The 27992-nt window shown below is 35.5% G+C and overlaps 3 protein-coding genes across 3 annotated transcripts; 2 read left to right on the plus strand and 1 right to left on the minus strand.

Moving 5' to 3' along the window:
* Positions 1–7605: 7605 nt before the first annotated feature.
* LOC116113810 (T-complex protein 1 subunit zeta 2) lies at positions 7606–13099 on the minus strand. Its single transcript, XM_031399974.1, has 15 exons — positions 12796–13099; positions 12649–12712; positions 12007–12142; positions 11395–11546; positions 11254–11301; positions 11068–11160; positions 10420–10526; positions 9714–9828; positions 9509–9592; positions 9178–9382; positions 8915–9009; positions 8336–8404; positions 8139–8246; positions 7912–8030; positions 7606–7761 (listed from the first exon to the last, which is right to left on the minus strand). The coding sequence occupies exons 1-15, from the start codon at positions 12927–12929 to the stop codon at positions 7686–7688; spliced, it is 1605 nt and encodes a 534-aa protein (XP_031255834.1). The 5' UTR covers positions 12930–13099; the 3' UTR covers positions 7606–7685.
* A 2191-nt stretch (positions 13100–15290) lies between these two features.
* On the plus strand, positions 15291–16794 carry LOC116113825 (protein PLANT CADMIUM RESISTANCE 6-like). Its single transcript, XM_031399992.1, has 5 exons — positions 15291–15669; positions 15751–15822; positions 15943–16155; positions 16518–16568; positions 16700–16794. Exons 1-5 carry the CDS (start codon positions 15291–15293, stop codon positions 16792–16794), a joined length of 810 nt encoding a protein of 269 aa, XP_031255852.1.
* Positions 16795–26755: 9961 nt separating this feature from the next.
* LOC116113877 (probable carboxylesterase 17) lies at positions 26756–27992 on the plus strand. The gene has a single exon (XM_031400042.1). The coding sequence runs from the start codon at positions 26768–26770 to the stop codon at positions 27818–27820; it is 1053 nt and encodes a 350-aa protein (XP_031255902.1). The 5' UTR covers positions 26756–26767; the 3' UTR covers positions 27821–27992.

Genomic DNA, 27992 nt, shown 5'->3' on the forward strand with positions numbered 1-27992 from the left:
AATAAAGTTTTTTTTTTTAATTTTTCATCATTTTTGAATTTATAATTATTATGAATTTATATTATAAATTTAATATAAATAATAATCAAATTAACATAAAATAAATTAAAAATAAGAAAGTAAAATATATTATAGTAATGAATAGTGCCACACCAAATTTGGTGTGGATGAACAATGTTACACCAAATTGGGCGTGATACTATTTACTTACACAAATTGATGTAGTTTTTGGTGTTGTTTTGGAGCACATTTTTCACACCATTTTGGTGTTGGCATTGGGTTGGAGATGCCCTTAGTAATATAATATTCACTGAATCAAATGCACATCAAAACTGTCCGAGCTCTCTAAGTTCGAAATTGGAGCCTCTTGTGAACCTTGAGAAACGAAAAATAATGATGCATTTGGTTTAGTATTTTGGTAGGATTTTGAGGATAGTATTGGATATATGGATGGTTATGATCCGAGATATATTTTCAGAATATGTTTTGGTAGAGTATTTTGACCTTGATATTGTGTTAAATATTTGATTAATACATTTGTTTATGAATGATTTATTAATATAATATTTTATTGTATTTTGTTAAAATTATTTATTATATATATATATAACTTATCACCTCACATTTTAATATACTAAAATATTTTATTGGTAATTTGTGTTACCCTATATATTAAAACAAAAACCCATATTATTTCAAGTAGTAATCCACTGTTTAAAAACATCACATTTAACATATATGACAAAATACTAATTATCAACCCTTACAATCATTATTACACGTATACTCCATTAACAACTATGACACGGTCCACTGTGCTACCCACAGTGCTTTCGTTATGTTATCCCGTACAGTCCATGTTGTCTATAATACCTTGTTGCGGTTGACTCGATCCTTCTCCATTTCGGCCATATTCGCCCCGTTTTGATGATCACAATATGCTTCTCATTACCCGTACTATTATTGGTTTGTTCGAAGATACGGTCGTCCATATTGTACATTCTTATAAAATTATGAAGTACACAACATGCCATGACAATCTTCCCTGTTTGTCCAACGGATAATTGTTCATTCCATTTAGAATACGGAACCGTTTTTTCAAAACACCAAAGTTTCCTCGATACATTGCGGAGTGAAGCATGTCTGTAATTAAACAACTCTTGTGCCCCTTCGTTTACGGCTGATCAGAAATATGGTAAGCCATTTGCCTATAGGGCGAGGAACCCATCCCTATTTGCATAACCCGCTCAACCAAATATATCCTTGTTAATATATCAAACATTTTATTTGAATTACAGGCCTCAACAGTGGATGTAATCACGCTATTACGTCAAGAAAATTTTATACCTGGTGGAGGATATGGGAATCCTGAATTAGGATCATAATTGAATTTAAACTCTTGAATCATGCGCTGATCCTTCCCATCCATTACGACATAGTGAACATCATGTTAAAGTCGCATACAGCCATTATATTCTGTGACATCGATCCTTGCGATTCCGGTACCTAATGGCAAATTCACGTGGAAACCGAAGTGTATACATGTGTGCCATCTATGGCTCCAATACAGTCCTAATGAAAAGATCTTTTCACTATATTAACCTACAACAAATTAATAACACAATGAACTTAACTATCTACTAATACCAAACATAATGAACTAGTACCTTAAAGAAAGGGTATATTTTCTGTGGCTGATATTTCCCATGGAACATCATTAAAGTCAGGTGGTCTGTAAAACTCTGTCTTCAACCACATATAGCATCGAAACTGCGGTAACATGTCTAGAGATCGTCTCACCCGAATGTTGGAAATCCTCCATCATCGTTCTGATTGTCTCATTTTTTCCAACGATTGTTGAAATCATATTGTTCTTCTAAACTCGTCCTCCTGGTTGGTTGCAATTTGCCTTGATGCACAAATTCACAAACAACAATGTAAAACAGTCTCTGTCCATGCGGCACTTGTCATAGATCCTGTCAGGAGTACCTTTGAGTACTTCCAACATGTACTGATACCAGTTATTAGATGTATGTCGTGGTTGAGTCGACTTGCGTCTAACGCGCGCAACACCGCATAGTGCAATGGCTATATTTTCATTTATCTTTCTCTTCGTGCCCTCTCATCTGTATCACGTTGTTTTCTCTGTACGGCTAACGACGCCATTTAAACCTACATTTGCAAAACATTTATCAACAATTAATAGTTTGTTGTACTACTTTGAAAAATATAACAGTCAATATTTAATTGTAATGACAATCTAAAACAGTGTTTACACATTACAATATCACTAATAAGTTCATACAGTAGCGTTATAAATTGTAATTGTAATGACAACTGCCCACTGACGCATACAAAATTGTTGCCAACACATTATGAAATATAGTGTCATCTACGAATTATTTGAAAAAGTTTTGTGAATCCGTTAGCCTTTTCGTCCAGTGGAGTTTCACAAATATCTCCCGCCACCCTGATTTTCATATAAGTACGTGACAGTCGGCAGAAAAAACTGTGTCGGTACTTGCATGGCCGTCATGATGTCAATACAATGCTCATGGAGAAAGGATCAGATGGAGCACTGGTGTTCGCTTCTTCCCTCTCATCTCTAGGACGATCGGAAGCCCTGGATCCCATTGTCCGCTTTTTCGCAAGCTCATCCCTCAAGCTAAAAATGGCATCCGCAATTGTATGTCCGGCCCCCTTCTATGCCTCCGATTCTCGCTCCTCCATGACCATGTGTTTGGCCGTTTTTCCCCCTGTCAATGATCAGGATCGGTTCAAAGTCGCTATCATCCATAGGAACCGAGCCGGGATTGGATAACTGGAGGGCTCCACCTGTTGGGATGAGATGTGTACGCATATCTTCAGTGGCAGTTTCTTCTCCAAATATTATTCATAAAGTTCCTTGTGGGGAGTCCCTTGTGGTAAAATTGTTGCGCCAGTGGGTTTTGCTGATAAGTTAAACGAATAATATATTAATATTTGCAGTCCGAAAAAATGCGTATATTTACAAGACGTTGAATAATAATAGTTAAAAATATGATAATTTACCTGGACAATTCTTGCCAAACCTCAACGGGACACGTTGGACTTTGTACTCCTGATCCCACCCGAATCTGTGTGTTGCAGCAATTTCCGCAATGCTTGAAAAGTTTTCGCAGGCGAAAGAACTTAGACGCTAATTGCGTCACGTTGATCTCCTGCCAGCCATGATGATATGTCGTCCAACATTTCTTGGTAATCAGCTGTTTTTATTGCATTACCATGTGAGTTTTGGCCCGCTCAGATAACAAGACCAGAAATCTGTGGGTCTCACAGACCAAGCCACAGAATCACCCATCTAAGACAGTACGGTGAGGGACAAACAACATTGGGGCACCATACGAATCACCAAGCACATTACCAATATAATATCACATGTTACATAATCAACTAAACACATATAAAAGTATACCTCGTTCGATCCGACCCGCTTGAAGACGTCAATGCAGGGGAGAATACAGACACTGTCGACCAACAGGGTGTATGACGAACTCCACTCTAGAAAAACGTCAACTTCGCCTCTGTTACAGTAATATCAATCCTGCGACGTCGAGATAATTATGCTGACATCTATGCATATGAGCGTAATTTCTGGGTACGATTAAGAACGATGTCAATCTATAAAACAATAAATCAATTAGTGAAACCGAATAAAATATTTCAGTTAACCATACAAAACGCATTATTAAAGTCCAAATTCAAAGAATTAATGAAAAAGAAAAAAATACTAATACAATTATTTCCAAAAAAAAAATTGAAAAAAATAGCGGCTCGGTGTCTTGAAAAACAATAGATACAGAAACTTACAAACTTGATTTGGATACGTCGTGAGTCTCTTTCCCTTCTCTGAGTCAGATAAACATCCAAATACAATTAAATGGATCCGTGTGTACACGAGATTAAAAACTGTCAAACAAAACAAAAAACCCAATTAAAACAATCCTGTCCAATTGCCGAATAAATAAAACCGAATTAACAATATATGCCAATTGCCTAATCAAATAAAACTAATTAAAACAAAATCCCAAATAAAACAGAATTGCCCAAAAAAAACCCATTAAAAGCCGAAAAAACCCAATTGCTTTAATACATATAAGGTGGGTTTGGGTTTGTTTTATTAGTGGACACATTTTCCACAAAAAAAGCATTTATTTTGAAGAAAAAATTCAGTTTCAAAATGCAGTGACGGTGGGTGTCTTTACGCAGATATGATGTGGTTTTGATGGAGATTGGGGTGTGGTTTGATGGAGATCGTGGTGGCTCGGGGTGGGTGCGTGGTGGCTCGAGGTGGCTGGGTTGGGTGTTGGTGGTGCTTGGTGCTTGGGTGGGCTTGCTTGGGGTCGTGGTGGTGCGTGGTGGCTTGGGTGGGCTTGTGTGGGGTAGATCGGGGTCGTGGTGGTGCGTGTGGCTCGGGTGGGTGCGTGGTGGCTCGGGTGGGCTAGGTTGGGTCGTGGTGGTGCGTGGTGGCTCGGGTGGCTGGGTTGGGGTCGTGCTGGTGCGTGGTGGCTTGGGTGGGCTTGTGTGGGGTAGATCGGTGCGTGGTGGCTGTGTGCTGCGTGGTGCTCGGGTGGGCTGGGTTGGGTGCGTGGTGGTGCGGGTGGCTCGGTGGGCTGGGTTGGGGTCGTGGTGGCTTGGGTGGGCTTGTGTGGGTAGTTCGGTGCGGGTGGCTTGGATGGCTGCGTGGTGGCTCGGTGGGCTGGGTTGGGTGTGTGGTGGTGCGTGGTGGCTCGGGTGGGCTGGGTTGGGGTCGTGTGTGTGCGTGGTGGCTCGGGTGGGCTGGGTTGGGTAGATCTCGGGTCGTGGTGCTCGGGTGGGCTGGGTTGGGGTAGAGCTCGGTCTGGTGGTGCATGGAGGCTCGGGTGGGCTGGTTTCCGGGTTGACGGTGGGTTCACGTTGGGTTAGAATGTGAGTTTGTGACAGAGGGCATTGGGGTTCACGGTGCTGGTACTGGAAACTGGAAAGGGAGTTGGTAATGCAAACGGGGAAGTGAAGCATCGAACCTGGTAATGGATTATCAGAAACTGAAATGGTGGTGATGGATATTGAGAAAGTGAAGCACTAAAACGGTAATGTGAATTGAGAACTGAAGCACGGAAGAAAGTGAATGGTGAGATGCAGTGAATGAGAACGAAGCACGGAGAAGAAAGTGAAATGGTGAGGATGCAGTGAAAAAAAAAAAAGAAAATAAATGTAACGGTCAGAATGTCAGGATTGTGTCGGATTCTATTATCAGGGTTGATTCTTCAAGTAATAAAACAAACACAATTTCAAAAATCCGGTCTAAAATACAGATAAAAATAGTTAGCCAAACACGCACGACATTTAACCATTATTTGTGTTGAGACCTTAAACAAGTACAATAACGTTGGCTAACCCCCCTAGATTGATCTGCATTTTACTCTTGGATGGTCAATCATTCGATCCTATTTATTGTATATTATAACCTTAATTTCTTTTCAATCTAGTTTTTATCTATTCAATCTTCCCTTTATACGTAGACTTTGTATGAACACTTGCATGGGTAATGTTGTAGTGAGTGTTGAAAAGGTGTTTTAATAATTGAATGTTAATAATATCATATCATAGAAAGGTGATATCAAGTTATCAGCCGTAGATCAAATAAATAAGTGCAGAACAACACGAAAATAAAATGGAACTCAAATTTACCATTATGAGGTACAATTCCTGCACAGCTATCATCCCATGTTTTTCCCAGATTGTCCAAACAGAACATATATAAAAGATTAAAGTAGCTATGTATACACACCTGCTTAGCGAGATTGCAGCACGATCAGGTGAGTTAAGGATTTCTAGTAAAACACAGAGAATTAAGAGCCAGTCCCAGTATTATTGGGTGAGTAGGAGCAAGTTCAGCCAAAGCAATATCCTGCACAAAACAACAATAGCATAAACAAACAGCAAGCCATACTGAAAGCAGTAAATTGCAGCAAAAAGATAAAATATTATGCTTAGACAAAAGAACATAACCATACCATTATGGAATTCCCACAATAGAGCTTGTGCTGTATGATTCAATTCTCTTAATTGGTATGCTAATAAGATATTTCTGGGGTTCCTGTCATTTACCATGAAACTGGTTTGGTCTCCACTGGTATACAAGCTACATTTATGTGTTAACTTTTTGGCATTTGTGGAGGTTTTTGGTGGTAAAAATGATCTTCTTTTCAATGGCACTTGTGAAACTTATTTTTCTTTTTTTGGGACAATACCTTGATGTTTAATACACAATTTGTTTAGACCCTATACTTTGCACTGTAAGTTGACATCTTAGCTATTCACTAGTTAGCATTGTTTTAAACCTGACTCATTGTGACACCCGTTAAGGTGATCGGGTCACGGGTTGACCGGTCTAACGGGTTGGACCGATGATGTCAACAATAAAAATATTTTTAAAAAATTACAAAAGATTTCCTTAAATTTTAGTATATTACAAAAACACCCGTACAAAATTGCAAATTTGGCTCTGAAAATTTAATTTATTTAAAAAATGTCCTAAATTACAATTAGTTCCTAAAATTTTGAAATATTTCAAAAAATCCCCAAAAAATTACAATGTAGTCCCTATAGCTTTGAAAAATATCAAAAAAACCTTAAAACTTAAACCGGATCAGAGAGACTATCAGATCTGGTCCGATCAGTCTGGTCCTAGTCCAACCGATCGATCTGGTCCTAGTCTGATCAACTGGTCCAATCTGAGTTTTAAAGCAATGCTAGCTAGGAGGGAATAACTAGATCAATTAATGTATATGAATAGCGATTGAAAATAATGTATATGAATTGATTTACTTTCTTATCATCAAAGTCAGTAGACTCAAAACTCTCATCTCATGCCATAGTGTAACCTGCCCTTCACAAGATTTTTGCCCGCAACCATGAAATCAATATTGGTTTCTCGAGAAAGGTAGGTAGTAAACAACGTTTAAAACAATCTCCAAGTGCTTTCCCATCAGTTCCCAGATTCAACCATTATCCAACCCTAAATATACTCATTCTAAAATGGATAAAGATCACAATCCAATCTTATAAATTTTTTTTAATTTTTTTTCACAACTCCAATGCGACAGCTTATAATTGAAAAGGCAAAACCCACAAGTAAGCAAACACATTTGCAAACTGATCAATTACAAACTACTACATCAGAATTGTGAGAAAAAATTGATAAGATTGAATTATAAATGTAATATTACCCTTTTGGAATTATAGAATTGCAAACTGATCAATGACACTTTCCAAAGAAAAAAGAATCTTCAAGCACTTCAAAAGACATAAAACACATCTATTTTCCACATACCATTTTTTGCATGCTGCAGTATATAAGGAAATACAAGAGATAATTTACTAGACACCTGAAATTTAACTGCGAGATGAAAAAATAAAAACAAGATTGTGGAAAAATTGGCTAAATCACTACATAGCACAAAAATTAGTTTCATTCATTAACTGAACACAGAAATGGGGATTCTCTCAATAAGTTTTTGATGGGCGCCTGGGTTCACAATTGTCAAAACAAAACCACCCTCTTTCACATTCCGTCAGTTCATGGCTACCCATAGTACACACAGCCGAACAGTAATAGAGAACCTCCATATGACAAAAATTATATGCTGAAGTACATCAACAAGCTAAGTTGGCTTCCGCATATTTCGACCAGCACGAATTACTTCATCCACCAATAGCAACTGAGATGCAATTACAGGCCTGCAAAATAGAGTAGCAAGTTTGTTGCTCAACCACAAAAATCCATGCACCGAAGCAGCAATAAACTAATGTGGCTCACTTTCTTTAAAAAAAAACTTAGAAAAGACAGCCCACAAGTTGGGAGTGATGATAAAACACATTCTCGCATACCCTGAGTTTATTATTTGACGCTTCACAGAGTAGTTGTCAAAGATGCCCTCCATCTGGGGGTCAAAAGGGTCTCCTGAGTGCTGGTTTAATCCCACAACATTCCCTCTGTCATGCTCCGCCTGAATAAACATCAAGATGAAATAGAACACCATTAATCTATATTTTTTCCTCTTAATATCGTAAAAGGAGAAAACCAAGGAACATAAGAGCAAAAGATGTATGCATACCTTGAGGGCAATGATCACATCTTGAGTGTCAAGCCCAGCATTCTCAGCAAGTGTCTTAGGCACAACAAGAAGAGCATCAGCAAAAGCTTCAACACCCAATTGAGCACGCTGTTCCAAGTTGGTAGACGTTAACAATATTTCAAAAGATAGCATTGTTGTACTTAATCTTATAGGAAGGGAGATTTAAAAAAATATACCCCTTGAACAGTCTTTTTCACTTCATTGACTAGGTATTGTCTGGCTGCAACTTCAAACGCTCCTGCCCCCTGAACAACAATTGGGAACATACCTCACCATCAAAAAACAAAAAAAAAAAAAAAGTACACAAATAACAAGGAATAATTTTTTCAAAGGGAAAAGTTGGTAAAATAAACACCTAAAATAGGTCCCACTGCCACCACCCCACTCTTTCACCATTTGAGCTAAAGCCTATGGGCAGCAAGGCAATCCACATTTTATGACCAGATTAAATAAACATGCGTTAAGAGTCTTTTTCTTAAACAGTCAAATAAGAGTAATCAGTTGAACAAAGCAATTAATTTGGCTGAAAGTGCGTCCCTCAAACTGCCAGCTATGTCCCTCAACTTTAACTATGAGTTAATGAGTCAACTTTCATCTGATAAAATATTAGGAATATATATACAAAACCTATCATCTAAGCAAACTGTTTAAAGCAAATTGAACAGACGAAAAGCAATACTCCATCATAGATCACAATTTCAAGGCATAATCAACTAATAAGATTTCTGAGAGAATACCAACTGAGCATAACTTACCAATACAACGGCTTCATCTTCAATGGTATTTTTGACTGCTCTCAACCCATCACGCACAGCATCCTTAATTTGAGCAATTGTATGGTCGTTAGGTCCTACAACATTTAAAAATAAAAATGATGATATGATAGCCGTAAAAGGAAATAAAATGATGCAAATGATATCAGAAATATTGATTAGTTAATCATTTAGCTGATTTGTAGAATAAAAATGAAACTTTAAAAATTAGTAGAAAGTTAGATTAACAAATACATTTCTAGTACCTTTAATTAAAATTGTACAAGAATGAGGATTTTTCACTTGTTCTACAAATGTATACTTCTCTTCACCAAGGACATGCTCATATACGAGTCCAGCCCAACCAAGACAATCAGGAGTTAAATCATCAACAGAATTTACAGCTTCTCCTCCACATGCCAACACCAATCGCTCCATATTTCTTCTCTTTGCTCTTCTAAGGGCAATTATCTGCACAATCATTAAATTAGAAAATTGCAAACAAAATAAAGGAATGGAAAAACCACTAAAATAATAAATTGTCATTTTGCAAGTAAAGCCATTGACCTAGGACATCATTAGCAGCTCATAACTTACCCCTGCTCTAGCAAGAAGGTCTAATGATGGGGGATCAATACCCTTTTGATTGATAACAACAAAGTTGTCATTATCTGAACAAACCTGCATATGATCAAATAGAAGACAATTTTTCAATAGAGCCAAATATCTGTCGTAACGATATCACATACACTTTCCACAAAAAAGAAAAAAAAAAAAAAAAAAATCATTTCGAAGTCAGTACCTTATTTTTCAGTTCAATAATCTTTTTGACTCTTTCATCAACCTGACGTCTTTCAGCTGCAACCATTGCCTCTCTCTGTTCTGCGTTGGAGTAGAAAAAGCCTGCATTTATTTCACTGGTGGATACAACATTATTAGTTCTAGGATGTCCATATACAATATCTACATAAAGACAATTGCAGGCTATGGCCGGATTTCAGAAAGTTTTGTTTATCACTATCCTAACCTTGATCAAATTAATACAACTGGCATTTCAATATGCAAAAGTTACAGTAAAATATATAGCTTATCAGGCAAAACTGAACATTGAAAAAAAAAGTTCAAACGAGTGGGTGGGGGAACCACAATCACAAGCTAGAAAACTTAAAAATGATCTAAGTGGGAGAATGTGGTCAATTATAAGAAAAAGTAATGAGTAGAACCTAGACATTCATTTCATTGGTTTAAAACTGAAAAGATCATTAAGACAATTGCTTTTCTTTCGTTTTGAAAAGATTATTAAGACAATTGCTTTTCTTTCCTGTAAAGATTTAACAAACAAATTTTATCATCAGAACTTTTACACTGTGCAAAACATTTATATATTTTTATGTATGCAGATGTGGATATAGATGTATAAACCTTATTGTAAAGCCAAAAAGGAAATGAAATCATGTCAAAAGAGTACACTGACAAAATAAAAGGATATATACTTTCTAGATATCTACCTTTTATCATATTCCAATGACACATTGCATGTTAATATGTAACAGTTCTCTGCCCGCCGCTTCATATCAGGATGTCTAGAGCCATGATCAAGAACAAGACCCTCTACCTGAAAACAGCATAACTGAATTGAGAAATAGAATAATATAAACAGAGAGCGAGAGAGAAGAGAAGGAAAGAAAGAGAGAAATTTAAGTATGAAAAGATTTAATGCATTTAAAAAAAAAAAAAAAAAAGAAAAGAACAGGCAGGTTTGATTAGGATATTAAAAAAAAAGAGTGTCCAATTTAAGTCTAACATTCAAATAGTTGCTTATATTTTGAGACCCCTAAGATACCCACAAACAACCAGCATCCAAAAACAACCTAACAGTAACAAATTGTCTCTTAAGTGTTTAAGCAGTAACATCAAAATGGCAAAGAGACAGCATGGGCATAACTAAACAGTAACTGATTTTTTTCCTCTGTATTACAATAACTTAGATATTTACTGCATTAAATCCAAAATTTATTCATAAAGATTTGAGAAGGCAGTTTAATCATAAGACAGTCCTAAAATACATTTTTCAATATAAAAACAAACATAAAGGACCGAGTAGCAAAACATGAAAATTTTCAATGCATCAAAAAAATTAAAGAACTTCAACATACAAGACGTGTGTCCACGTCAAACTTATGACGCATGTGCATTATTTCCACCATAAAAAGATCAATTGCTTCCTCGGGCTTCCGAATGCAGAGCACCTGCCATATTCAACCAGTCTATTAAACAAAAAGATACAAAAGGTTTACCCCCAACTCTACAAATAAAGCCAACAGACTAATAGGTGCACTAACCGCATTAGCAACTATGTCAGTCAACTGGTCTGCCAATGATTCATATAGCTGTAGAGAAGAAAATAAAGTAAGAACTAAACCATAAATAAGAGAAAACTATATTAGACATAAACAAAACATGAAAAAGAAACTAACACATACCTTTGTTCTCACTGTTGTTCTTGCAACCATTTTCAGAATCTCTTTATCGGGCTCATCACCCATCACAACAGGAGTCTTGAACTTTTCAAGAAATTGGAGAGTCGCTCTTTTGGCAATCTCAAAACCATCAACCAAAACACGTGGATGCATACCTAAAACAGACACAAGTCCCATACATAAGATTATCATAGCACTGCACATTTGTAAATTTTCTTTTGAACAAAAAATGGAAATAATGACAGCCAAAATGCTCCATTCTAACACAAACAACATATAACATAGAAACAAGTGTTACTTGTTTATAACAACCAAGTGCCCAGCAATTACAACCAAAAACCTCCCACATTTTCCATTTCAACTAGTAAAACTTGAATTTAAACAAAACGATCCCGTGTCAGAAAAATCCAGCACTAAACCAATTCTAAGAAACGGTAATTTAAGAAGCTGGAGTGAGTAAACCATTTAATAAACCTATCACCAACTTCAAAAAAAAAAAATGGAGCAGAGACATCAATTATTCTGAAAAAGGATAAAACAACAATAGACAATGTGTCTGCCACCAAAAAAAAAATAGAGAACCTGTCTAATCCAATAGAGTCTAGAACTACTGACCTTCATCAATATAGCGCTCTGATTGTTTCATAAGCTCACCAATAAAAATAACCGTCGAAGTTGTGCCATCTCCGCTAATATCATCTTGAGCAACAGCTGTCCTCGCAATCATGATAGCTGTTGGGTTTTGAATTTGCTGCAAGCATTGCCACCATAATCACCAAGAAAATAATAAAAACATGGAGCAAGGAGTTCCCTTAAAAATTTAACTAATTTACAAATAGACTCTGCCATAACATAATAATAAAATTCACATCAATCCAGCTTTCCATAGACTTCCATTTCAACAGCAATTTTATTTAAAAGCATTGCCAACAAAACGAAAAATTAGGAAGAGAGATCTTGATTCCAAGGTTCAAAGACTAGTTAAAACAAAATACACCAGTAAACACATTCACTCCTCAGCCCAATTCAATACCAAACCACATACATGTAAATATTATTTTCTAAATAAAATAAAAACCCTGCACTTAGAATGTCAAATACTTCTTTGCTACTTCAAAAGCCAACTAAATAAATAATCGATTAAAGTAGATCCCTCATCCCTAGCCAATTACATACTCCAAATAATAATTCAACTTCCAGATCCCAAAATCTAAAAATGCAGAGTAAAGATCTAGGGTTTTCAAAGAGAATACTAACCATTTCTTTCAAGAGCGTATTTCCATCCTTAGTGAGCTTGATGTCTCCGGCTCCACCAACAAGCCTAGAAAACGTGAGAAAACGTGAGAAAACACACTCACAACCAAATCGAAAAAAAAAAAAAAACCAAAAGAAACAAAAGCATACATTTTGATGGTGCCTTTGGGACCTAGATTGGTCTTGAGAACATCTTGAAGGCCCTTGGCGGCGTTAATGTTCATGTGAAGTGCTGCTGATTTGTTCAGCACTTCAGCGTTTGGGTTCAGTACTCGAAGCGACATCTTCTCTCCTCTCCTCTTCTCTTCCTTTACTTTTTTCTTTTGTTTTGTTTTACGAAAGAAGTAGAAAGTTTACTGCTCACTGGTTGCTAAAGAGCGTTTGTGTTTTGTGCATGAACTGAACTGAAACTCAAACAAGAAGAAATAGAGGATTTTTTAGGGCTTTCTGGAACTCAAAGGGAAATTTTTCCTTCAAAATGAATGAAACGCTTCGTTTTGCTTCAGAAAGAACGCTGTCGTTTCATGTTTAGGATGGGCGAATGTTACCACGTTTCATTTTTACTACTTAGCTCATAAAAATCGGGTCAAATACTCTGAACTCCCTCGGAAGTTGAGAAATCTACACTTTCACCCCTATGTGAGCATTAGCTTTTGTCATTTCTCTTAAATACCCTTCATGTGTAACCCCTAGGGCCCTAATGTAGTGGAATAGATGATAAATAGGTTGATCCTCAAAATACCAACATATTATGTTATAGATGGATTAAATTTATACAAACATGTGCAAGTTCGATGAATAGCTATGATGAATAAGGAGATTATAAAATTATGACTATATAAAATATGTTTTAACTCAAGCGAAAAGAAAGAGACAATTTTAAGGTATTTTAGAACTTAAAAGTTCTATAAAGAATGAAATGCATGGATTTAGTTTTGGAAATAAAGTTGTAGCTTGGGATGTATCATTTTCACAAATTTTAATTATTTCCTAATTTATTTACAAGATGAACATTAAGTCAAATATCCTCGACTCCTTGAAGTTTGGGAAATAAACACTTTCACCCCTAAGTGTAATAATCCACCTAGCTATAAATGGAATAGATATTTGAAGAAAGTGGACAACTTCATATTATTACAATATGCATTACTCTAAGGCAAAGGCTTTGCTGAATTCAAGTTCCAATCATTTCTTTGAAGGCCTGTTATTTATTTATTTATTTAGATAGTCGGGATGTTCAGGCCAACTTACGTGTATCTCAATTAATCTCCGAAGTCCATTGAACACCCTATAAGTTCAATGTTCCAAGTAAATCAAAAATATGGTAAGTGGCTCCAAGATGGTTTGAACCCCGAAAGTCAATGAAGAGAGCAAACCTTTTTAATCACCAGACTAATCGCTTGGGATTGAAGGCTTGTTATAATTACACACATTGTGTTATCCTGGAACTACTTATGCTCCTGACCAATTGTTAATCACAGCTGTCCGGAGCTTAATTTAAGCTTGCTGAAGCTATTTATGCTGGTACTGAATCAGTAAAAGAACTATTAGTGGACAAAATTAATCCTGATGTCCTGATGAGCTTATCACTCCACTTGGTCAAGCTTTATACGAGGAACTACCTATAGGAAGGCTAAATTTGTTATGAATATTTCAAATGGTTACTCCATTTAAATATAATGAAACATCAAGATTAAACATTAATATAGACAATTAATTTGCATATTCCATCTTTGAAGATCAATTAATCCCAGAGCAGTGATGAGCACTCCCAGATCAAATGTCAGTAGATCTTCCTTTTCCTCTTCCTCTTCCACTGCGTTGCCCACTGCCACCTGCAGTGGGAGCCCCAGAGAAGTTATTAACTTACAAGGAATGAGCACTTCTAGAACAAATGGCAGTAGAGCTGCCACCACCGCGGCAGGCGGTGTCAGCCCTAGAGAGATTGATAAAGTACAAAATTTTGCCAAAAGAAACATCTTCACAATATGTTTGATAGCACTTGTCATTGTTCTGGGGACAATAGTTGGTTTATTGCTTCTTGAGCCTAAATTCCTTTACTTGGGTTTCAACAATGCTAATGCCTTCAAAGGTTTCAAATTTAATTCTTAAGATGTGGGATCTAATGGGAATTTCTCACAATCTCGCTTCTAAGGCTGAAACTTTTCGCTGTTGCATGAATTTTATGGTAAGGCTCAGACTCATTCTCTCATTCCTGTACAATGTTAATAGATTCATCTAATCCAAAACAAAATCACCGCTGTTATTATAAATTTTGATCTTGTTTAACAAGTGTTAATCCATAGGCCTGATCTGAACTCGTATACCAGGTTACAAAAATATTGGATTCATGTTAATTGACAACTACGTACGGCAACAATGTGGAATGTGATAGTGATGGGGGCATGCATGTTATGATAGGATGCTGAAATTGACAAATGTAAACTTACTCAATTCTAATTGGCACGACTCCATTTTCAATTGCCGGGAAAGATCTTGACAGGCATTGACGTGGATGGCAATGCCGGCTAGGCTGACAAAAACAAGAGAAGCACTTTGTTTTGAGCGTCAAATGGCCGAGTTTATCATAGATCATCAAAAATCCTGAAAGGGTTGACCTTTGTGGTTTCAGTATCCTCAAGAAAATGGCACGTCCTGAAGCAGCTTCAGCACCTCCTTTCAATTCGACCGATCCTCAGAATATTGATCAACCAGAATCTCACTCTCAGATACCTAATGCTCAGATATTTCAACATCAAAGTTCGCAGAACAATCCTGATGTGCCAATGCAACCAGTGCAATTTCCTTCCATGGTTCATCAACCAAGTCAATACCCAAACCAGCCAATTCCGAGCAACATCCATTTTCACTCTGTTAATATTCAATCAAATCCGCAGCCTGCACCACGATATGTGCCTGTGCATCAAGTGCCTTTCCAGCAACCAAGCATTGTATATGTTCCAAACGTAAACACGGTTGCTTGGACAACTGGATTATTTGATTGCTTCGACGATCCTTTGAATGGTGTGACATTTTTATCTGATTTTTTATTAGTTATTTGTGAAGAGAACATTGCTGAATTAGTTAAATTTCACTTGCTTTCAGCTCTTGTGACATTGTGCATTCCTTGCTTGACATTCGGACAAGTTGCAGAGATTGTCGACAGTGGCAGCACATGTTACTCCTAATCCCAGAGCTATTAGTCCTAATATCTAGCCTTTTTTTTTGGGTAACCAGTTGAAGATTGTGTTGCCATATGATGCTTAATTATTTTCTTCCCACTTGTGTTTGATGCAGCCTGTGCAGTAAGTGGGTTGATTTACGGCGCTATTGCTTGTATATTTGGATGTCCATGTTTCCTGTCTTGCACTTATCGCACAAAACTTCGAAGCAGATATTACCTGGTTGAGTCTCCTGCCCCAGACTGGATCACTCATTGCCTTTGCGAATACTGTGCTTTGTGTCAGGAGTATAGGGAACTTCAGAACAGAGGACTTGACCCTTCAATAGGTAAATATTCTGAATCATGACTTGTGAAATATTGTTCATGGTAGTGCCTTGTATATGCAATAATCACCAATCCAATTGCATGACAGAAAGAAAAAAAATAGAAGAAATGAAAGATACTTAATTAGCATCCAAATGCATTAACATAGTATTTTGTTAAATCTATATCCTGGAATTTTAACCAAATAGATTCCAATATAAGGTACATGTAAAGGCCTAAGGCTTATTGATGTTGTTGATATTGTCATTTTTCTCAACTGTTTTAAAAAAAAAAAAAGAGAGAGAGACAACAAACACATAACTTTTCCCAGAAAATTTTCAGAATCCTCGAAAAATAATCATGTGATATTGATATGTTTGTGTAGGATGGCATGGAAATGTAGTAAGGAGTCATAATATGCAGATGTATCAGACTGGTATGGTGCCCCCAACAATCCAAAACATGATGGGATGATGGACGATGAGATCAACCCACCAAATAGTCTTTTCCATACTTCTTTGCCCATGTCTTTTTATCGTATTTGTTAGCATTTTTCATTGCTTAAAGAGTTTACATATGAAGTTCTTGAACTTTCATCCCTTGTCAAGTTTATGAAAAATGTTAGTGTTACTGATATAGGTAAGCTTGATCGACTGTCATAGACTACGAGAAACTTGAAAAGGGATGAATAATGACAAGTGAAGAATATAGAGCAGTGTCTTGAATTTGGTTTCTATAGGAAGCCAAAGTGTATCAATTTTAATTGAAAAATGTTAGCTTGTAGATGAGTACGCATGTAAGATGTTATGGCTGAAATGACCTGCAGGATGCAAAAAAAATATCAATTTTAATTGATAAATGTTAGTTTCTACATGATTACACATGCCTTAGATGTTATTCAAATGTCATGAATCTTTGCCTAAGCTGGCTTTTTAGACCTAACTGCCAAAGGAGTTTGCGGTGGGGTAAATTCAATTAGGAAAAAAGATAGGCTAACAAACGAATTTCACAAACTTCTCGCACAAACCTTGACGTGACAGTTGAGTTGGTAACTCCACCACACCCAAAACACAAAATGTTTTTGACTAGACCCAAGAAACGACCGTTCACAAAAGGAATGACTGTTTCTCTCTAAGGAACAATCATTCATTCTTTATAAAATGGGTCGTTCTTTGAAAGAACGACTATGTATGAAGGAAGAATGGTCATTTCTTATGAAGGAATGGTTGTTCTTTCATAAGGAATAGTCGTTCCTTATGAAAAATGACCATTATATTACAAGGAACAACTGTTCATGTTTAGTCAAAGTAGTTAGTTGACATGTTAACTCATCTCAAGTGCAATGTTGGTTTGTGAGATAGAGTTTGTGAGATACGTTTGTCAGCAAAATATCAGCCATATGATTAGTCACTGGAGGCCCCATCAACAGTAAACAACTTAAAGTTTAGCAGCCTTTGTGATCAATGTAACCAGTTCTGAAAGAAATGTACAAAACTTTATTCCAGGCCACACTCTTATCCAACACACATTGGTACACATGGAGGAGGTGGTCATTGGTCAAAAAGGAAGAGAAGAAAGAAGGGAATACTTTTTGAAGCATAAAGATAACAACAGCACGGGCTTGAAAGACTTATTTGTGGCGGAAATCGATCAGGATGAATGAAAGGAATCTAAACTTTTACCCTCAAGAGGGTTTAAGTGAAGTGAATATGACCCATTGTTCGGCAGCTCCCACTCAAAGTTTTAAGATCACATTGTTTGAGTTATATATATTCTGGTGGCTCAACTTCCATGGATTGGAACTTTCACCAAACGTTTTAAGTGATTCTGTCTGGCCAGATATTTCATATGAAATCTTTCAAGATCTTCCTCCAGGGACCTACAGAATATTGGTTACTTTAGAAGCAAGGAAGATCGATCCTCGCGCACTATCAAAAGTCTCATCTTTCAGGCCTGCCAAACAGCATTCTGCTTATGTAAAATGTGAAATACTGTAGATTAAAACGGTAGGGGTGGCATTTTTTTCAAACTTTTAGGCCAACCCACAGTGAGAATTGGTCAAAATTCAGTATGGTGACATTATAAGCTTTAAGACTGTAATTTTCAAGATTCAAAGGTAATAGAATAAGTGCTGCTGTTATTATTAAAAAGCCACCCCATGTTTGTTTCACACGTAAAATTAAAGAAAACAAAAAATTGGAAAGCATATTCTGACTGGTACCAAGCATTTTGATTTACATCCAAAGCATAACTCTCATGGTGGCACATAACAGTGACATAAGAATCCATTAACTATAAGTCAGTAAAAATATACAATCAGTAAGTAGATCTCCCTAACTGCAGATCACAAGAGTTTTATCTCCTTACTCGTAGGCAAAACTGAGCATGCATCCGATGTTGAAGATGAGCACAACGAATCAGATACCGACGACAACACAGCCAAAACGAACGTAAATGATGAGTAATGCCACCAGGTTAACACAAAAAACATTATAAAGACTAACTGAAACTGCATTATTATTACGAGTTCCTTTCAACAGGCTGTTGGGATAAAGATTTAGGCCATTTGTGTGTCGCATCCATCAATATCCATCACGTTTTAGGAGATGGTTCCTATAGATTTGTTTCCTTTTTTTGTTATTTTTTGCAAAATGAATCTCCTTTCTGCATAAAAGAAATTTGAGTGTAAGGGGATATTTCTGCCACTAATTGAAATGGGCACATTTCATATCTTTATAAACTATAAAGGTGTGTACTGTACTGTTCAACTCAATTTCTACAGGACCAGTTTGAATGTCTTTTTGCAAGAGTAAAACAAAAATGAAACTGAAAATGATAAGAAAATAAACCCATTTTTCTTAACAACTCAATTTTCCTTCTGACTTTAACCATTTCTTAATTGAAACTCATGTAAATCTATTAAGGGTGCCATTAAGAATCTGTTTTTCCTTTTTTTTATTTTTTTTTTGGTAAAAAATGTTGAAAAAGATTCCCACGACTCAAACGCAAAATTAAAACAAACAACTAAAAATAAAGCGAACTAAACACATGAATTTTAAAGTGGTTTGACCCAATCAATTTAGCTTACGTCCACTATCCACTAAACAAAAACTTACAACTATGCAATTTTTAGAAAAGAAAAATTGCAAACTCCTTACACTATCCCAAAAAATCCAATTACACCGGCCCACAATGACTATTCTTTTAGTGTTTATTTTACACTTTTTGAAATATTTTAAAAACCCAATCTACTAGTATATTTAAAGGGGAGAGTCCCTTTGCAACTCTCATTCCCAAACAATATGGGATTCAAGGCACAATCCCAACAATTCCTCCCTTGACTTGAATCCCCAAACATCATATTAGCATCTGGAAATTTTACTCGCTTGATAGTCTTATTTTCTTTCACAACAGGAACTTGAACAATTTTATTTCTTGATTTCTTTAGACATACACCTTCATCAAGCAAATATAGTTGTTTTTCATTCCTTTTGCCTTGCAAAAACAGAACATCATCTTTATAAACTTCGCATCCATCTCTTTGACTAATGTAAGTATTATCCACGAGAAGTCAACTCACCCAAAGAAATCAAATTGTGACTACAACTCGGTACATACCTCCCATGACGAAGCTTCTTGACAACACCATTATGAAGCTTGAGATGAATGCTACCAACTTCTTCAATCTTCACTTTCTCTTTATTACCGACAACAATATTTCCATAATTTCCGTCTTCTTTCAATTCAACAAAACAGTCTTTATCATTACAAACATGCATGGATGCAGTAGAATCTAAAACGCAACCTTTTTCACCCTTTGAAATTTGAGTTTCATCTGGACATGTTACTAAAAGTTCACCTTCATTATTAGCAACCCAGGTATCATCCTTCGAATCCTTCATCTATTGAGCCTTCTTGAAAGCAAGCATATCCTTCTTTAATTTCTTGCAACGTGGTTAGATATGTCTCTTCTCTCCACAATAATAACACTATAACACTCCTCATTACTGTAATCTATGACTTTTGATTTATCACCTCTCTTTTGAGTTCTCCCTCGATTAGAACCTTCTACAACTACTAGATCTCCTCTAAGTGATGAGTTCTCTGATCCCATAAACCTTTCATTCTCACGCAACAAGGCAGATGCATCATCTAATTTTAAAGTAGATCTACCTACCAACAAAGTTTGAACTAAAGGTCTATAATATTTAGGCAAAGATGATAATAATATCAATGCATTTTCTTCATCCTTTAACTCATCAAAAATAGCTAACAATTGAGAGACTAACCTATTAAATTCATTTAAATGATCATGGAGACTCGTACCTTCATCCATCTTCATAGAGTACAGATCCATCTTCAAACACAGTCTGTTAGTCAACGATTTCGATGCATAAATATCATCCAATTTTTCCCACAAACCCTTTGGTGTAGACTCAGTCAACATGCTGTACTTTATCTCTAGAGCTAAGGCCAATCTGATTGTACTAACAGCTCTCCTCTGAATTCTATTTCATTATCTATTAGACATCTTCTCTGGCTTACTCTCTTCTAATGCCTAATTAAGACCTTGTTGTACCAAAAGGTCTTGTATCGTACTTTGCCATAACATAAGATTAATTTTACAATCAAATACAGGAACCTGATAAGCATTAATAATATCTATATATTTGTTATATTTCCTCATGTTTTAATGGTTATAAATGCTTAAATCTTGGATTTTGATTATGTTTCGTATTTTGTGGAGTAGATTGAGGAGTTAAATCAGATTGAATTCAAAATCAAGAGTTTTGGAGAGAAAAAATCGGAGCTCAAAAAGAGATACATTCCAGAAGCGGATTTTGCTTAAAGCGTGGGCACGTCCTGTTTTCCCAGAATGTTCATAAAAGCAGTTAGCAGATGAAGCGTAGGTGCGCCTTACTGGATCTGAGGTTTTTGACCTAGAGTTACGAATTTGTAGGAGAAAAAGATATGCATGACAGCTGGAAAGATTTATTTACCCATTCTTAATCTCTAGGATTTGCCAAGACTCCCTATTTTGGTGGGATTTACTTTTAATTAGTTTCCTGATCTAGATAAGGTAACTATTATTAGATGGAGTTATAAATAGGGAGATTATTCACAAGAAAAAGGGACATCTATCTCTATCTCTCTCTCTTCTATTTTCTTTAGGCATTCTTTTAATTATGAGTAGCTAAATACTTTTCTTCCAATTGAAGGATAATTGAAGTTTTGGTTCTTCAAGACTTGTGAGATTTAAATAATTTTCAGTGTTCTTTTATTTCTTTACTATTTATATATCTTCTATGTTTATTAACAATTATTGTCTTGATTGATTGATGCAAATGGCTCGTTGGTCAATTATCAGGTCAATAGATTGTCATTTAGAACTTTAAATCCGTAATTGTTTAAATGTTTTAATATTAGTGGTAAAATAACATAGTTGATTATAAAGAGATTTTCGATTTATGTTATGAAGATATATAATCTAGTTTAAATGAATCGAGCTTGTGTATTTGTTGGCTAGAATTGGTAGTCTCTCTAATTATTAATGTTGTCGATAGATTAAATCCTAAGAGCCTGTCTAGGGTTGTTTATTAACAGGGAAGTAATCAAAGCTTGTTTTGGTTATCGAGAAAGTAAGGAGAGATAGGTTGTTAGAGCTTGTTAATAACCATAACCAATTTAGTGAAGAATAGAAGATTTTATCCTTGTATATGTGATCAATTCTCTGAACCAATTCTGAAATTATACCTTTGGTTGGATATTTGCCTGATATTGATTTCTCCTTAATTTTTAGTTGATTATAATTGCTTTCTTTTCTTTCACTTCAAAATCTCAAAACCCCCCTTTTTCTTTGCTTTAATTTTCATTAAAATAAATCTACCAAATCTCTGTGGATACGACCTTGCTCATCACTGTTACAATTTATATTTTTTTTTAAGAGTGAGAATTTTATTATTTGTTGGATTTGACACCCACTAGAACCTCAAACTTAGACATACCTCTAGAAGATTTGAGATGCTTGACAGTCGCTGATCTACTCTTAAATTCAACCTCCTCTCGAGCTTGCCTTCTCTTTGCTTGCCTTCTCCCAGATCATGAACCGTGGGCTCTGATACCATTTGTTGAAAATAATTCCCACAACTCAAATGCAAAATTAAAGCAAGCAACTAAAAATAAAGTGAACAAACACAAGATTTTAAAGTGGTTCGGCCCACACAATTTAGCCTATGTCCACTATCCACTCAAACAATCCACTATACAAAAGCTTATAACTATGCAATTTTTAGAAGAGAAAAATTGCAAACTCCTTACAATATCCCAAAAAATCCAATTACACCCTTAATAATAGCCCACAATAACTATTCTTTTGGTGTCTATTTTACATTTGTTGAGATACTTTTTTGCAACTCTCATTCCCAATCAATATGGGATTCAAGGCACAATCCCAACAAAAAAATATCCAAAAAGATTTTGTTTTTATCCTTTTTTTTTTTGGTAAGTAAGTATGCATGAATAAAAAAAAAATGTACAAGGAGACTAGAACAAAACGGTCATCCTATCTTAGGACAAACCCTGGGTTAGGACCAAACGAATCAATTAGCCTAAACAATATCATATTTTTCATATATATATTATCATTTCTAGTATATTTAAAGTCTGTTTTGGTAATTTAGGACCATAAATCTCTTTTACATTTTTTTTAGCTAAAAATATCATAATTTTCATAGAAACACTATTTTAATAAATTCTTCTTTCATAAGTTATATGCGAAGAAGTCGTAACAAACAAACCCTTAATTTTTTTTAGCCAAAAACTAGTTATTACTTATTAGTTAATGAGTCCACACCGATGTTTGAAAGTACTTTTCACATTGTCAAGAGCACCTCCAAATAGTTAAAAGCACTTTATTTTTGTGTGTTAATTAAAGTTTATAAATTCGTTTTTTTAAGACAAAGGAACATTTAAAATGATTTTTTTTTAAAAAACATTTAAACTATCTTTGGGTGGCCGAGAGGTTCGATAAAGATTTTTGGGTGTATTACTCAAAAAGTACACCGACCCAAACACCATAATCATAAAAAAATAAAAATTAATAATTAATCAAGTGATTGAAAAATAAACATTTTATAGAGAAGCCTTTTCTGTCAAAGAAAAAAAAAAACATTTTAAAAATGATAATAATTGTATTCATATTCCACTTCCAGCCATAAATAATTTTATTAACAAAGTGATAAGACATAAAAGAGTTGAGAAATGAGGTAATGGTTCAACTCATAAAAATGGCCAGAAAAATAGAACATGAATCAATAAGAACTTTGACAAAATGTCTGTGGAAAGGTAGAAAAAAGCTTCATTTTTTATAGGGATTTATTTTCCTCCCTTCATGCATGCCACAACTTTCCCATATTCTAAATTTGGATTATAATTAATTTTCGTCAAAATACTTTAATATTTCGTTCAAATTTAGGTCTGAATATATTCGAATCTCGTGACAATATACTTGTCGAATCTAATTTATTGCTGTACCACGGCGAGATATAATTTTGTATCTTATCATATGTATTTACGTAAGGTGTTATGATGGCAAAGATAAACGTTTGACTCGTTTTAAATGTTCTCTTTCCCTTTTTTTATGGTGCTTTTCATACTGTCTTTCTAGATTACCAAATACCTTAGTGTAAATTCATTGTACTTAAAATTTTTAGTTCTACGATTAGGAATATTGCCCGAATGTTTAACATATAATTTAATTTTTTTTTTTTTTTTTTAACAGAGGGTGTTCAGACCAGTTTATGCATCCTTCGACTAATCTCTCGAAACCTTGAAGTTAACGAATGCGTAAACCCTTTACTAGTCACCTCTATTAGCAATCGAAGGAGAATCAAATTCAATGATTACCTCTATTAATAATTGAAGGGAATCAAACTCAAGTCTTTAAATAATATATCCAAGAGTTCTTATTGCTTCACCCGACCACAAGGGTGATTCTTATATAAATTTAGAACTAGTATTACCCATGTTGCAAAAATATATTCCGGAGCATTGAATTGGATGAAAATTCACCTAGAATAAAGCAGCAACTTATTTAATTAATTCATCTAGTCCAATTTAACTCAATTTCAAAGTAAGATCGCATTGAATCCAATTGAAAATTCTATGAAACGATTCATTAACAAAATAAATTCATTGTTTTAAACCGACAATCACCCTTACCAGAAAGCAAATATACCTTAATTGCCTTTTCTGTTAACTTAATGTTCATCAATGGTGCATATAATCAACTTAATTTCTCTTTTTTTTTTTTTTTTCCAAATTCAGTCGACAAAATTACAGAAAAAGAACAAAATATAAAGAAAACTTTATCATGAGAAAATGCTTCTTTGAAGAATCTAGAATGAAATATCATTGGGCCACAAGATGGACGGAAGGTAAAAGATTCTAAGGGCAACCAAGTACAAAGAACAAAATCTTAACCCATTCTCTTTTGTTTTTTGTTTTCTTTTGTTTTTTGTTTTTTTTGATCTGTTGACTAGGAGTGTTCATGTCAGTTTACGCACCCATTTGTTGAATAAGAGGATTAACCTCTCTTATAAACCAGTAGGCTTGAGTGGGCGGTCAAGCTTGTTGCTTGTTGAATGAGAGGATTACTGGGTCATGCCTGTTATTGGAGGTAATTACTGACTTTAACTCCTCCACCACTAGTCAAACACTAAACGCAATTGAACCTGAGCTCTAATACCATGATAGAATTTGAGGTAGACTTGACTCCCCACTCAATAAAATCTTGTTGAATAAGAATATTGCCATCTTTTATAAACCAGTAGGTTTGAGCGCGTCTAGTCAGTATGGGACTCCAACAGTAGTTATTTTAACCCATTCTTCACGTGCCTGTTTTCTCTCCCTTTTTTATCACCTTCATTTTAATGTATTTCAATTTCTGGATTCTGGTTCATCTCAATGGTTATATCTAAAATAGTTTTGATCCATATCCCATGAAGAATAAAAGAAAAGTGATCGGATTTTGGCTAATTATGGACACTATGATCAATTATCACAATTTGATTATATTCAGATAAAACTCAAATCAAGAAAGCGAAACCAAATTGGGTCGGAACGACGTAAAGTTGTGAATAAAGTTCAAGCTACAGCATTCAACAAAATGCGAAACCTATCTGAAATGTTATCTTGTTGAAATAGTAGCTGTGAGAAGCATTAATGGATTAAAAGATAACAGCAAGAGACTGCACAAGGGAATCAAAAAGCAAAAGATAGAAGATAGGATGATATATATGAGGAATAAATTAAAGTTGACTGTCCATTTGCATAAACGTTAATTATCCACTCAAATCGACAGCAACAATTTGATAGATACATATATATACACGCACAAATTCTCAACAGGTGTGGATATTCTGAAATTTCTTAACATGCAGATTATAGATGAGCGTCGGTAGCTAGCTTTTGATTTAGGCTTTGAGAAGTTAGCAACTGGATGCTTAACTTTAGTCTGGAAGTTAAAAATTTCATAACGTTTACACTCAGAAATTAATGTTTTGCCTACAACGCAAATACCTATGGGAACAATCTAGAGTAATACAAAACTAAAATCAGTAAACACACATAAGTAAAGAGAAAGAATAATACACGCAATTTATTTTGGTTCACCCAATTAACAAGCTACGTCCAGTAGAGTATACTGTCTCAGCTCTTTCGTTACAATGAATGTAGTTTACCCTATGATTTGTTATCATACTCATATAAGAGAATAATACGTTTATATACTAGGTTTAAAGACTAAAATCTTGTATTATAAGGATCTCTTTTCCTAAGCCCAAATTCAATGAGGAATTAATAATTTAGAGAAATCCTATAACAGCTTTTCACGGAATAGGCCTAAACCGTTGAATGCGTTTGCGTGGCCTGTTATTGTTGAGATGGTTGACAACTCCAACACCTATGTACTAGAATAATATTGATATATCTCCTTTCTCACATTCACAAAGATGAATGTACATGACTTATTTGTTTCTTCCTTCTCCCTTTTTTATAAAATCAAGCATCTAGAGTATTCTTTAACAAAAAGAGAAATAGAACATTAATATGAATAATGTGGAAATATAATCTCATTATTCTCTCAAAGTGTTATGCTTTTGCTCTTTAGAAAGAAAATTTCAACGAAAAAGAGGAAGTTGGAAAATGAAAAAGTCAATAAGTTTCTAATAGTTGATTTTGTATTTATTCCTAAATATCATTTTCAACGACGATTTTTCTGACTCTTAAAAACTTATTCATGATACAAGTGGCTTATTACAAGTCAACTCTTCATAAGTCGTTGTCGAATCATATCCAATCGTCAAAAATTTAATCTTACCAAAGTTAATATAGCTATTTCTTCTCAACTATTCTACACAGTGAGTTGTAGAAAAAAATTATCAGACTTAAGAGAATCCGTATGATGCTATTTGGTGACTTCAGTTGTCCACTTGTCAGATGAAAAAGAAGAGGAAGCTTCCTCCTCCACCTTGAGAATTTTTCTTTCTTCTCTTTGAATCTTGTAATTCTTCTATATAAGGAGACCTTAGAACATCATCATAACCATACTTCTAAACCATTCCTTTCCATTGTTGAATGAGAAGTAAAAAGAAAATGGCTGCAGTTTTTACTGATCCAAGGCTCAACCAGCTTCAAGTAGGCAAGAACAACCGTGGAGTTGTTATTGAAGAAATTGAAGGATTCCTTAGAGTCTACAAAGATGGTCATGTCGAGAGGCCTCTAGCCATCCCTATTGTCCCCTGCACCGCGGCATTAGATGCTCGAGTTGCGGCGAAAGATGTTTTCATCGATAAGTACTCGAACTTATGGGCGCGGATTTATGTTCCGAGCTGCCCTGCAGGCAAGCTGCCTTTGCTTGTTTACTTCCATGGTGGTGGATTTTGCATTGGCTCAGCTGCTTGGAGTTGTTACCATGAGTTCCTAGTCAATCTTGCTTCCAAAGCAGGGTGTGTGATTTTGTCCGTGAACTACCGTCTAGCCCCGGAAAATCGTCTCCCCGCCGCATATGACGATGGCGTCAACACCCTTATGTGGGTGAAACAGCAGGCTTTAAATGGGTCCAGTGAGCACAAGTGGTGGATAAACCAGTGCAATTTCTCCAGCTTGTTCCTTTCTGGTGATAGTGCTGGTGCCAATATTGCTTACAATGTGGCCACGAGGTTGGGATCCAGTGGCGCATTCAATAGCAACATGATTAAGCCATTGTGTCTCAGGGGTAGCATATTGATGCAACCTTTCTTTGGAGGAGAGTCGAGAACGGCGTCCGAAAAACACATGACTCAACCGGTTAATTCTGCTCTGACGCTATCAGCTTCGGATACATATTGGCGGTTGTCACTACCGTTAGGGGCTAATAGAGACAATCCATGGTGCAATCCTCTAGCAAATGGTGCGGCGAGGTTGCAGGAACTGAGACTTCCATCAGTGATGGTGTGTATATCAGAAATGGATATACTTAAGGACAGGAACTTGGAGTTCTGCAACGCGTTGGCGGGCGCCGGCAAGAAGGTAGAAACAGTGATGTACAAAGGAGTTGGACATGCATTTCAAATTCTGCACAATTCTCCGTTCTCTCAAATCCGAATACAAGAAATGATGTCTCATGTCAAGGCGTTCATCAACCGATAAACAATATAAAAAAGGTGTCATTAATTTATACATGTAATTATCTTAGAGTAAATGGTAGTGTTGAAAGGGAAAGCAGCTGGATATATAATTATCGTATAGTTTCTACTTGATCTGGTTGACGTATGTATTTTACTTCTTTGTATTGGAGTATTTGATACTAATAAAAAATAAT

Source organism: Pistacia vera, unplaced genomic scaffold (genome assembly GCF_008641045.1).
Source record: "Pistacia vera cultivar Batoury unplaced genomic scaffold, PisVer_v2 Contig691, whole genome shotgun sequence".
Lineage (NCBI taxonomy): Eukaryota > Viridiplantae > Streptophyta > Magnoliopsida > Sapindales > Anacardiaceae > Pistacia > Pistacia vera.